Source organism: Coregonus clupeaformis, chromosome 17 (genome assembly GCF_020615455.1).
Source record: "Coregonus clupeaformis isolate EN_2021a chromosome 17, ASM2061545v1, whole genome shotgun sequence".
In the NCBI taxonomy this organism is placed as follows: domain Eukaryota; kingdom Metazoa; phylum Chordata; class Actinopteri; order Salmoniformes; family Salmonidae; genus Coregonus; species Coregonus clupeaformis.
This window is the reverse complement of record NC_059208.1, coordinates 72,996,696-73,010,724: the sequence shown is the minus strand read 5'-3', so window position 1 is coordinate 73,010,724 and position 14,029 is coordinate 72,996,696. Positions and strand designations below refer to the sequence as shown.

Sequence of the window (14,029 nt, the reverse complement as noted above, 5' to 3'; positions counted from 1 at the left end):
TTAGAGCAGAAAAATACATGTTTTGTCATACCCGTGGTATACTGTCTGATATACCATGGCTGTCAGCCAATCAGCATTCAGGGCTCGAACCACCAAGTTTATAATGAACCATATACAGTGCATTCGGAAAGTATTCAGACCCCTTCACTTTTTCCTAATTTGTTACGTTACAGCCTTATTCTAAAATGGATTGAAAAAAATGTTTTCCTCATCAATCTACACATACCACATAATGACAAAGCGAAAACAATACCTTATTTACATAAATACTCAGACACTTTGCTATGAGACTCGAAATTGAGCTCAGGTGCATCCTGTTTCCATTAATCAACCTTGAGATGTTTCTACAACTTGATTGGAGTCCACCTGTGGTAAATTCAATTAATTGGACATGATTTGGAAAGGCACACACCTGTCAATATAAGGTCCCACAGTTGACAGTGCATGTCAGAGCAAAAACCAAGCCATGAGGTCTAAGGAAGGTACAGATCTGGGGAAGGGTACCAAAACATTTATGCAGCATTGAAGGTCCCCAAGAACACAGTGGCCTCCATCATTCTTAAATGGACGAAGTTTGGAACCACCAAGACTCTTCCTAGAGCTGGCCGCCCGGCCAAACTGAGCAATCTGGGGAGAAGGGCCTTGATCCGGGAGGTGACCATGAACCCGATGGTCACTCTGACAGAGCTCCAGAGTTCCTCTGTGGAGACGGGAGAACCTTCCAGAAGGACAACCATCTCTGTAGCACCCCACCAATCAGGCCTTTATGGTATAGTGGCCAGACGGAAGCCACTCCTCAGTAAAAGGCACATGACAGCCCGCTTGGAGTTTGCCAAAAGGCACCTGAACGACTCTCAGACCATGAGAAACAAGATTCTTTGGCCTGAATGCAAAGCGTCACGTCTGGAGGAAACCTGGCACAATCCCTACGGTGAAGCATAGTGGTGGCAGCATCATGCTGTGGGGATGTTTTTCAGCGGCAGGGACTGGGAGACTAGTCAGGATCAAGGGAAAGATAAACGGAGCAAAGTACAGAGATTTCCTTGATGAAAACCTGTCTCTGAATGTCCTTGAGTGGCCCAGCCAGAGCCCGGACTTGAACCCGATCGAACATCTCTGGAGAGACCTGAAAATAGCTGTGCAGCGATGCTCCCCATCCAACCTGATAGAGCTTGTGAGGATCTGCAGAGAAGTATGGGATAAACTCCCCAAATACAGGTGTGCCAAACTAGCGTCATACCCAAGAAGATTCGAGGCTGTAATCGCTGCCAAAGGTGCTTCAACAAAGTACTAAGTAAAGGGTCTGAATACTTATGTAAATGTGATATCTCAGTTTTTCATTTTTTATAAATTAGCCAACATTTCTAAAAACCTGTTTTTGCTTTGTCATTATGGGGTATTGTGTGTAGATTGATGAGGGAAAACAACTATTTAATCCATTTTAGAATTAGGCTGTAATGTAACAAAATGTGGAAAAAGTCAAGGGGTCTGAATACTTTCCAAATGCACTGTATTATGTTCCTACCTCTACTCTGACAGCCTGCCTAAATGTCCATGTATGATCTCTAGCTAAGAGTTTACAAAAATAGACTATGAAACTCGACCCATTTTGAATTATCTTATTTTGTCGCTTTTTTATTTATCTTATTTTCTCTCTTTCCCTTGAATACCTCAGATCAGATCATCCCGTCCCCAATGGGGAGTCCTATCTGGCATGTTGTACACGTACGGCAAACTGAAACCGTCTACCTGCAAGAACTAAGGTTTTTGGTGTGTGTGGGGGACCTGATTTGGATCTGTTTGATGTGCGGTTGGCACAGCGAGTGCCAGTGTCGCGGCAGGTGGGCTGGAGCATACTCAGAGGCCTCCTCAGTTGGACGGCAGGGAGGCCGGTGAATAAGAACCATGTGAAGTCTGACTCTGGGCAGAGACAGTTCCAGAAACGTCTGTCAGTAGTGGCTCTGCATTCCGAAATCTTTAAGCTGATTGAAGGCCAGGGACAGAAATTTTAATGCTTCCATAAAGTACTGGGAATAAATAAACCAAAGAGCCGGGGTGTTTACAAAGAGAGCAAGCCCTTCTCTCCCTTCCTGTGACCATTGATCTTTGGTTGGCCCCTCTGGCCATGGGAGTGCTTTAACACCTTGACACTGGCTATTATTTATCTGTTTCTATATTTATTTGAGTTCCTGTACCAAAATGAATAGAACTAAAAGCAGTTTCTACCTAATACCTACAGATGCCAACTGAAACATTTATTCTTAACCTTTTCCTAGCAGACACAAACAATCAATAACATTGATGTCGGCACCTAGGTTTCCATCCAATAGGCGACAGATTTTCATGTGAATATTCTCAAATAATAAATATGCTAATTTTCCCACCAGAGATGTGTTTCCATCAAATTTACTTGTGCGTGATGACATAGTGCACATACAAATAACTTTTGCAGTTAAATTGCAATGTACCGAATAAAAAAAAAGTTACATGGGTCTCCATCCCATTTTCAACTCTACTGATGGTTTTGTCACAAAAATGTTGCATTATATAGCGAATGTGCTCACTCTGGTATTGGCAAGTGCGCTCTAGCTAACAGCTTGCATATACAGTGCAGGTATAGCCTACATTATGAGATTATTATGGACAAAAGAGCTACATTAATCTTATTTGTCAAACTGCAGCCAAACTTCGATCATCATGTCACCAGAACAAGACCCTCAATATTTATTGGAAAGGAGCATCAAGCTCATCACCTTGCACTTTCCCCACCCTGTGAAGTTCATCATAACTTATTTCATCTGTAGCCTAATAAACTGCATGCTTCTCAAGTTGTAGTGGGAGGATTACAAAACATGGCATCGCGTGACTCCCAAGTTTATATAAATATTTGCGCATAAAAGCGTTTACAATGCCATTTTTCCCATAATTAATTTTACAGACACAAAAAGATCCCACCTTGTGTAACGTATTTTATTTTGTCGACATTTGGAATGTTTACCGACAAATTTGCTCTTTCCATCAGGCATGTCGTGACAATTTTTATCTGACATGTACTTTACTCGCATAAAAAGGTTGGATGAAAACCTGATTATTGATTGTTTGTGTAAAACCTCACTGATTCAAAGTGAGAGAATCTCAAGATGACTACACAAACAGCCGAGCCAAATTAATTATACACTAATTAAAACCAACGAGAGGCTCCCGTGGATTGAGCTTTTCAAACAAGGCGCGACATTGAGTGAGTGTTTGTGTTTTATCTGTGCTTCACTATTTTAGGTAAGACTCCTTTCTAAGCGCCATTATTAATTTCAGCCATTATTTCAAAATAGATCTGAGGAGTACAGAGAGTTCTTAAGCTGGGAAGAGCAGGCAAAATCACTACTTTATTCTATTTCAAGTCGCTTTCTCCCTGAATCTGTCAGTCTTTTTATCGTCAAATCGCTTCCTGGAACAGAGCTGGAAAAGTAATTAATGGTTTCCCATTGCATTGTTACTAGATATTTCATATCCTTTATTTATTATTCCTTTCTGTTGTGTATGTCTGCTCGAATTGTGTCTGCCTGTGTCAAAGAATGTCATTGTTGTATACAATGGCTATAATTTCTGTTCAAACAATTTGCATTAATTAATTCACTGTGCTCAAGGCTCTCTCTCTCTATGCCTCCCCCCTTCCTTCATCTAATACATAGCTAATTCTGTATTTTTGACCAAGCAGTCCCTGGCCAACTGAGGGTACCGTCTTTAAAGACAACAGGCCCTAAAGCTCTTTTAACATGCTGGAATCCAAACAAAATGTCTTTGATGTTCCTTCTCTTGCTACCACCCCACCGCCTTCTCGAAATCCTCTCCACCAACTCTCCCCCTCTCTCCTTCCCCCTTTTCTTTCATTTTTGTATGACTATTTCCCATGTATTTTGCATAATTGCACTCCTAGTACCCTGGCAGCACCCTGGCAGCCTGTAGCTTGCCAGAGCGTGCATGGCCATTGGCGTTACTTGCTGTTTTTTAAGACACAAAAAAAATAAGAAAGAAAATAATAAAAGCTAAAAATTATCTTGCACCAGCAAGTGGCAATGTGCACAAAGCTCCACACGGCCACACAATGGGGGCTTACAGATAGAGACCTGACGTATGTCTTTAAGATAAACAGCAATTTACAGCGACGCTAGCACAATGCCCCACGAAACATGTCAATAAAGTTCTCTCTCCGCAGGACTTGCGGCACGCCACGAACCCTCTCCAGCTGTGAAGTCGTATCACAAGCACAGCAATAACGACAATAATAAAGACTTCCGGGTGCACGTCTATTTTGTTTGATCTCATTAGGGAAAAGGACGTGCTTGCCATACCACACATCTAATGGGCCATGTTTATGGCTGATTAGTCAGTGAATAGTGAATAGTCTGTCACTGCTGGACTAATTATAAATGATCCAGCTAGTTCACAACGAGCCAGCTAGTCAAAACTAGAGGTAATGAGATGCTCCAGGCCTATCCACAACTATGTGGTATCGATACTAATACAGTGCCCTTGGGGCTAGAGAGAAAAGAGGGAGGCTCCTATTCCCAAATAACCCCAAATAGCCAGGCTCATCCACAAGGACATCCCTTTCAAGACAGTCCTCTCTCAATTCCCCTCTCTCAACTCCCTTCAGACAACCACCTCACCCCACGATGGCTGTGTCTTAGGCAGCCAAAGTCAGCCATGATGGCTCTAGCTCCCCTGGTTAACAGCATATGTAGATTGTTCTGATGCAGAGAGTGTATAGGAAGGCAGGTGTGGTAATGAGAGGCCTGCCAAGGCGTGCTCCACACAAATACACGCCAAGCTATTAGGAGTGGGTGGCGATGACGAAGGAGAGAGAGAGAGGGGGAAGAGAAAGAGAGGGGCAGGGTAAGGGATGGGAGGGGGCTGGCACTGACAGATTATTAATTCCGCGGCCACAGACTGCCCACCCCATTGCCGCCATGCGCAGGCTTGGCCATGTGTACACCCCAGTCCCATTTGTGTAATTCAATTAGTGGAAGCTGGCAGGCCATGATTGATTTGTTTAGGAGATCAACAAGATGGCTGGCTGTGGTTTAACACCCAGAACTTGTCCAGGCCTGGTGATGGAGCAGGAGAGAGAATCTGTATTTTTCATCTCTCCTTCTCACTCCGCACTGGTACTCTCCACCTCTTCCTTTTCCTCTTTTCAACTCCTTTCTCTCTCATCTACTTTTCTCACATAATCCTCACTGCATTTGTTTAAAGCCACACCTTTCAATACTAAACAAGCAATTAACACTTTAAGGAAAAAACATGTTCACAACTGTCCTAAGTACAGTGACAACTGTACTTTCCCAAATCAAAGGGTGCTGGAGAGAGAGAGAGACAGAGCAGTTTGTTTGAGAAAACAGGAGCGGGGAAATGTGACAGCCCTGTCCAAGTCTGTTATCCCCTCTCTCACTGTCACGCGAACCACGCTCAATCGCCACCCCAAGGTCATTAGATGTGAGCGCACCAGCAGAGGGCCCCGAGACCTGATGCCATTGTTGTCACCATCCATCTGGCGGCTTGTAACACGCTCATAAAACCTGTAATGAACCGCAGGTAGGGAGTCCACTGCTTTCTTTCAGGCCAGCTAGGGCACTATTGCATGGCAGTAGTGCTAACAGTAGTTTTGTCACAGTTTCAAGGCGTTGTTCACTTGCTAACCCTTTCAACGCACATGGAGGTACATAACATGAAACAAATGACCGCTATGTATCACAGCATCTGTTGTGGCTTACAGGGACACTAGTGTCTGTAGAGCTAACATCCAGAGATACCCACTTCATATACCTCAAAACCGGTGGTACAGTCAACCTCCCTTCCCCCCCTTGCCACTCCCTTTGGTTCTGCCTAGTTCCCACCACCCCTTTTGCTTTGATGCATCCACAAACCACCTGTATCCCTATAAATCACCTGGCATAGGGGGACAGACACCCACCCCCTCTATCCCTCTGCCATCTCCAACCCAGTTCAGCTCTCTGGGACTGGTTGCGGTGGAGCTCCAGTAGTGAGGGAAATGTTTGTTGTGGATCGCTAATCACATTATGCAAATGAAAAGTTCATAAGTCACGCTTGCTTTTGTTCACCACGCTCGCTTTTTATGGGGACCTTTTTATGCCAGACATTATAAATATGGTTGTTCGCTGGTTTACGGGCAAGGCTCTGCTTGCTTGGTTCGAGGATTTCTCCTTCATGTACTGGGGATCGTGGTGTAGTTATTGTCTATGGGCTCTCTCATGGATGGTAATAAAAAGATAGGTGAAGATCTTTAACTGATGAATACTAATATCACTCCTCAAACAAAAATATGAACTTGTTGGTCATAATAACATCCTAACCACCCATCCCTGCCTGCCACTATTGGACCAATCCCCCAAAATATGAGGTGAAACACTGACAGAGAAATTTGATGTTTACCTACCTGCTTACTCCTGTAAAGGAAGCCATTTTATTTCAAACACAGTTAAGACTCCTTTATAATAACACAGTACAAAGATCAACCTTTGGGAGAAATTGTGTCAAGTGTGGCCCAGCTGGATGATCAAGAATGGGGAGAGGGTATAGGAATAATGTGAACTTTGACCTTCCATATCAGTCAACACAGCCATGGTAGCAATCATTTTTATATAATTTCCTGTGTTCCATTCAACCGTCAAATTCTCTCCCTTATAGCCTATAATTTGGTTTGGGCGATGCGTCTCGTCTGCTGTTTCATTCAGTGGCCACAGCCATTTTAGAGACTCCCATCGCCTATTCCCGTACTCCACTTCATGTTCCTAAGCCGCGCCACACTGCAGCAGCAGGGGATGGAAATCAAACATAATTTATGTGAGTTACTCCGACATTACGGGAGCGTCTCCTGCCAGGACACATAAGGAGGCGGCAGCGGGGCGGAACATTAACATACGTAATGTGGTCATTGCCCCTGCCGCCACTGCAAAGGGAGAGGATATCAGGGCTGACGGAGGGTGTACCGTTTACCCAGCATTCATTAGCCTGGTGAGATCAACAAATACTTCCTGAAGCCCACCCTGCCATCTCCAAACATTTGAAATATCAGCGGCAAAAGCAAACAAACCACCCCTAATAACACCCCAACCCCAATCTTCCTCCTCCAAACACCCATTCCTATTTCAGATTGAAATTGCTCGTTAATTCTCACATTGAAGGGGTTAACAAACACAGAACACACACAGACACACACACACACACACACACACACACACACACACACACACACACACACACACACACACACATTAAACATGACAAGGATGGAATTAAACACAAAAAGGGGAAAACACAGACACATACACACATAGACAAAGACACAGTGGACAAAATATGAATGTTAGCTGGAAATAGAAAAAGGCTTGATTTCTTTGGAGAAGGAGTTCACTCAGTTTAGTCACTTCATTTGAATAGGGGTGGTTAAGTCTGGTTAGATTAGAGGTTAAGGTTCAGTTTTGTTGTTAGTTAAAGTCTTACCTCGGATGGGGGTACCCTCTGGAAGAAGAGATACAAAACGAAGAAGACAACAGTTTAGTTCAAGATTAACATTAGTAGGAGCCATGAGTTATTTGTTTGGTGAATCGACCAGTTCCTTACTAATTGGCCGTAATTATCAAAGTGTTTAAGAGTTTCTTATCAAGGGAACTTTCAAATTCATTAGGACTGGAAAGACCTCCCACTGCTGGTCTCACAAAGGAACAGGAAGTTAGTAGGGCGGGCACACTCTCGTCCCTTATCTCCTCCTCTCCCTCTCTTCTTCTCAGCCATACTAAGGGGGGAACACAATACAGTGCCTGACTTCAGAGAGAGGCTTGGGGTCTTGGCGTGTGTGTTTTATCATTGCCACTATGCCCACTGATAAGGCGAGTTGAAATAGGATTGGTCCTAAGTCGACATGCCTGTTAAGATCACGTAAAGCCTTTTCCCAGTCAAGTGACCTTGGGGTGGGAAGCCAAACGGTTGACAGCTCTGGTACTACTACCAGACTAACTGGACTGTAGAAGAGAGGCTGGGCAGAGGATAGGAACTGTAATGGGCATGCGGATGGCACCTAATTGGGAGGGTTGTGTGGCTCTCCTGGGGTTCTGAACTGCTACCTAACGTACAGTAGGTCCCCCTGGAACAGGGACTTTAGTGGGAGGAGAGAGCCAACCTAACTCCTCCAGTCTTTCTTTCTTACTCTCTTACTATTATTTTTAGTCTCTGCCGTCATTTCTCTTTTTACTCGTACAATCTTGCTCTCGTTTTCGCTCAGCCTCACTCCTTTTCCTCTCGCACTTTCGCCTTCCCTTTCTCTTCAATGTTCTTCCTCTTTTTTGTGCCACTCTTGCTCCCTCGTTCTCCTGTATTTCTCTCTCACACTTCTCCCTCCCTCTCTGGATGAGTCAGAACAGCAGACTGACAGTGCTCTGACCTGGGCTACCCCCTGAGAGTGCCACCAGGGCGGCACCAGCCCAGTGGGGGTGCCCTATTTAGCGCACAGGCCCGCGGCACACAGCGCAGGGGTCAAAGGTTAATGCAGCCTGTTGTGGCTGACACTACAGCCATGGCCAGTGTGCCAGTGTGACTACGGGGAGCTAGAATCACAGACACAAAAACTACCCTCTGTCTTTCATAGCTGGTCACTACAGAGAAGCTAAGTGTGAGGCGAGGCTATACTGTAACGAAGCCACCGCAATGTTGGAACCGCAGACGTGATTTATAATGGCTTCTGTTTTAGGGCTACTGTTCCTGCTCTGGGTACAGAGTGCTCCTTTGTTCTTCCAGCAGTGGGGAGGTTAGAGTGTTGGATGTTTTGCCTGGTTTTCGATTCTCCATGGATGTTACAGACTCAGAAATATATCACTTACAGGTTCCTCGAAAATCAGGCAAAACATTTCATCCTTTTAAAATGCTCATATAAGAGATATCCAACAACACAGAAAGGGGAACAGGGTTTGGGTATGTTAAGTTGTTAGAGTTAGAGTTTAAGGGTAGCAGGAAGCTTGTGGGTTTATTTGTTCTCCGGTGAAGTCAGAATTTTTGTTAGGAGTAAGAAGTTACTAGTTAAGGTTTGGTTAGGTGAGGGTTAGGTTTGGTTAAGGTTAGGTTTGGTAAGGTTAAGGTTAATAAAGCATGTTTGTAAAGCAAGGGTTGTCAACTGTGGATCCTGAGTAAAAAATAGGGGATAGGGAAGAAGATTTAATAAATGGGTGTGTAGAAAATGAGGAGTTGTGGAATTCAAAGCGATTTGGTCTGAAATAAACTTTAAAACCTACAATGTCATTATCATTTTCAGTAAACATATCTGAAAGTAAAGAAAAGGGAGCAGAAAGGAAACAGGGAAATACAATGACTAACTATAGGATTTATCCTTCTCTCAGAGCCTAAGTGAATCTCTGAAAATTAGGGAAAATCTAAAAGTGCTCAAGAGACTAACTATGCATTTACAATGCCAATGCTACTCTATGTAAATTGAACACCGAAGGGCTCGGGTTGAGCTTGACCACTACGGATGATGAAAATCCCTCTGTGTGCGTGGCACTGATCCAGATCCACCTGTATTATTACAGAATACACACGCAAGTCATAAACTCATAAGCTCCGGTGAATAGTGGCTAGATCGGCGAGAGTGACTTAAATGTACCTCAACGGCCAATGACCTTCTGCGCAATAGCCAGCTGTGGCATCATTGACTCTGCATAATGCCCCTAACCGTGTGTGTAAAATCCTACATGTGGAGCAAAAAAGGATTGTTGTGGATATGGCTAGGTGTCCAGAGGCAATGCCAATCTGGACACCTAGCCCATCTGGGTTGGAGGTGGAGGGAGGTGTGGGCTGCGGTGGGGTGGGGTGGTTGGGCCAAGTGCCACAGTTTGACCCCCCCTGGATGATGTCTGGATGACCTTTTGGTGTCCATGGAGACCCCTCTGGGCTCCTGGCACCCTGGATGTTACAACACCTGGTCGCCACTACATCTATACATCTGTCTGGCTGAATCATGCCAGCTCCTACTGTTCTATCCCTGCCCATGGATGATGTGCTGTGATGTTTAGTGCATCTGTGCTTGCCCACCATTTGTATCTATGATGTGTGTATGCACATGCGTTTTTCAGCGTGTGTGTAGAAAAAAGCCCTCAGCGCGCTTGTAGCTCCGAACCATCCAGTATCTTGGGGCGAGATTCAGGTCATATGCCAAACCTGTCATATGCCAAACCGTTGCATCAAAGAAACTGAATAAAGACCTAATTCTTTAGGAATATTTACGCCGCCCACATTACTCTCTCTCCCTCTTTCTCTCCCTCACTCCTCTCTCGTTAATCTGCTCAGCCTGACAAGGCCAGCGAGGGCCTGGGGTCGGGAGCCATGGGGACAGGAGAGAAATGTCAGGCCTCCTTCACACCTCCGGAGGAACTCACCTTGGGGACTCCGCACGCAAATATCACAGCTCTGCCAGCACAGCAGTCAGCACTGTCTGTTTTTTTATCTGGCTATAACGCCATCTTGTTAAGATGTGGGGTGTACATGGTAAACACAGTAGCGTCTGATACTGGGATGGTAGTGTATGTTGGTGAGGGACGGGGGTAAGAGTAAGCTGCTGAACGCCCAGCCCCTGGGTCAAGTCTGCCTGCAGCTAAATCAAGTGGCTACAGCAACAGCCAACCAGCAACCAGATCATGCACAGGCAAAAAAAAGACAGCCCCTATTCAGGAAGTTTAACCACCACTGGAACTTTTCCAGCTTTCTTCCTCGTCTTTTAAAAATGCATGTCTCCAAGGGCACTGCCGGCAGTGTCAGGAGTGCTGTACACACACCTGGATACGTTCCCATATATCACTGACGCAGAGATGCCTGGCACCAAAACGAAAAGTTAATGAATGCCTCAGCTTCAAACAAACAGAGAGAGGCATGGCGTACTCGGCAGAGAAAAAAGCACCAACCTCAGAACTGCACTGAACAAAGATGGAATCCAAATCGCATCTCTCACACCTCAAGAGAGAAACAATATTGAAGTATTTCTTCTACCTTGCGCGTTTGAAGCATGTCTGCTCCGTTGCTTTTGAAAAGGGGAATTAAAGATGAGAGGTTAGCTGCTCGACTGGAAATGATCGCAGCTGAGGGGGTTTGGGCGTGCAGGCCTTTTCTCATCAGCATAAATTCAGCTTGCTGGTGGACTGGAGTCTGCAGTAACAACAGCAAGCCGTCTTCTACAGAGTCGGGCCCCACAGCTAACATCGCTAGAATATGCCTTTATATTTTTCTTTCACAGGCAACTAGGCATGAATTTGAAAAGCCCTTTCATTTGCCCCAAAATATAACAGAGGTGTAGAAATGTGGTAGAAAATCAACACACAAAAAAGGGCTACAAAGCTTTAGTTAGAGTTTTAAGAGACAGTGGGGGAGTACTGGGCAGCAGGAAAAGTATTTCTTGAAAAAAAATATTTGGCTAAGGAGGGAAGGTCGAGCTGGCCACAGTGTGGGGGCTGGAAGGTTCAGCCTCAAAACGCTCCTGCAACACCTCCAAAACCTGGAAAGAACTCCAATTCACCCCCGGTCACCACTACACTTTCCAAGCCTTTTTGGACAGGGTCACTGAAGCCCTCAACTGTGTGCTTTCTTATGTGTGGCCATGAGATGTTCAGTGTGTGTGTGTGTGTGTGTGTGTGTGTGTGTGTGTGTGTGGTGGGACAAATATTTGTCTGTCCCTAAAACATTGGATTTTTAGGTAACCATAATATTTTTATACTAGTACACTCATCTCATTGTCCTACACCTCAGTAATAGAGTCAAACTTCTACACCACAGCATGTGGAACTGTCTACATAGAACCATATGACAGAGGTGGTGAGAGTAGCTTGGCCAACATAGTACTGTTTTTAAGTAGAGGGTGAGAGGTGTGTGGAACACACATACACACACCCCACCCAGGTTCCTGTCCTTGTTTCACCTTTCTACTTGAATCTGGGAGCCGAAGACGGTTCACATTAGTGGGAGGGAAAAGAGAAAAAGGAAAAAAGGGATGGTAGGAAAGGGACAAAGAGAAGAAGTGGGGGAGGAAGAAGGTGGAGGAGAGGACGTGGGGCATGCATTTTAAAAGTAGTTGAAATACCATCTGCTTCGGGGACAATGTGGGGGGGGGCTTGTGGACTTAGACACTTACCAAAGGCTTCTGGAAATTATAAGGGGAACAGAAAAACAAACAGAAATAATTTTATTTATTATTTTACGGTTTGGTTTACTCCGCGAGTAGTACCACGTAGAGTCCTGGAATGACACTGTTTAGGTTTTTATTACCCCAGAAGGCGAATATTACATGACATTTTTCACAAAAAACGTCATATTGACACAGGCATTCAGGCAGTAAGATGTTAGCATTGAGTAAATGTACCACTTCTTTACTTCCGTGTAAAACTGTGCCGTATTTAAAATCTAAACTGTTAAACTCTTATTTAATTAAATCGTATTTAATTATTCTGGCTTTATTACTTAGGGTTGTTACTTGACAAAATGTAGTTTGCCAAATGCCTTCCTTATTCATTGTAAAATGCCAGGAGGTAAAACATCTGTAATGCATATCAGGGACAAAGTATTAACCAATGTATTTAAAAGTGCTTATAAAATTGTAATACATTTTTACATTTTAGACACTTTAATTATTAAATAGTGTTCAACTTCAGGTTAGAGAATTAGTTATTAGGTTGAAGTCCCGTTTTGTTATTGTTATTGTTTAGTGGTGAGAACTGTTGTGGGTCAGCTGAAGGTCAAATGGAGGTTGTTGAAGTCTGCATGATGTATATTCAGTGACACATCATCGTTTCAACAGACAGACAGACATAACACACACAGAGATACAGCGAGGCAATCCGCTCTGAGTGCAAAAAGCAGACGCGCAAAAGGAAAGACATTGTGAAACAGAGAGACAAGTGAGAGACGCAAACAGGGGGTAGATATGTACAATATCAGACAGCTCAGCAGAAGAAACTCTTATACCAACCCACCCACCTTTCTCTGAAACTCTTTGAGCCTCACTTACGAGCAAAAAGGTGCAAACACACAAACATCTGAGGATGTCAAGCCTAATCATGTATGCATGTTTGTCCGTACAATCAAAAAATGAGGCTTAATGAATATGCCTCCCACAGTTAGAGCCCAGGAAGAGCTATGACTGTGTGTTAAAATGAGCTCTAGACCCTAGACATTAACATAAGTTAAGGAAAAACTTGCTTCATAGGAATCGCCTACGGTGGACTGCTGTCTTCAGATAGGGAAGTCAAGAGCATTTTGCACACAACCTCGGCACTCCAAAGCGCTCTGCGAGCTCCTGATACCCCCACAGGGAAAACCCTGTCTGCTAACACCAAGACATGGAGCACTCGGAATGTTGTACAACATCATCTAAGTGAGCTAACACTTTCTTTTGACACCATGGGATTTCTTGTGGTGAAATTGAAGTGTATATTTTCAGCTGCAACTTCTTACGGGCCAAAGGTCATAGAAAACAGGTATTTGTCGTTTGCTACATTTCTAAGAGTCAAAGGTCCCTAAAAGCAATTTTCTATTTCGGTCATATCTAACAAGGCTTAAAAGTGGATACAAATCAAGTGTTTTTGTGTGCAGTTCGCAGGGACCATAAATGGCGCAAAAACTCGATTGCGACAGACTCTTTATTTAGTGTTTTCCACCCTTTTACATTAGCAGCTGCAAATCAAATGGGATGCATTGGATTTTTCTAATGGTGACAAATCATCGACCCACAATATCTACCCCCTGTTGCCTGGGTCCAATCTTGGGCTGTCATTTAATTAGGTATATAATTATACTTTTTATTTACTGGGTCTCTCAATCAGGTTTAATCAATGGCAGCACCTCTTACAGTATTGTGGGGGTGAAATCTAGACCAAGCCTCTCTTTCTCTCTCTATGACACATTTCTGAGTCCTAGTGAATCATTTTTGAATGGGTCCTGCCCTCGATCAGAGGTATTGAACACTATCAAGCCAAAATCA

General features: G+C 44.1%; 1 protein-coding gene across 23 annotated transcripts in view; it reads right to left on the bottom strand.

The window, feature by feature from the left end:
* LOC121532940 (receptor-type tyrosine-protein phosphatase S) overlaps nucleotides 1–14,029 on the bottom strand; it is a 225,496-nt gene that overhangs the window by 84,889 nt on the left and 126,578 nt on the right. For 13 of the 23 annotated variants that reach the window (XM_045226526.1, XM_045226525.1, XM_045226528.1 and 10 more), the window contains exons 6-7: nucleotides 12,185–12,193; nucleotides 7,522–7,539 (exon numbers count right to left, since the gene is read on the bottom strand). The exons of the other annotated variants lie outside the window; for them this stretch is intronic. In XM_045226526.1, the coding sequence (XP_045082461.1) occupies nucleotides 7,522–7,539; nucleotides 12,185–12,193 (27 nt within the window). The remainder of the gene's footprint in view (nucleotides 1–7,521; nucleotides 7,540–12,184; nucleotides 12,194–14,029) is intronic. 23 annotated transcript variants of the gene reach the window in all.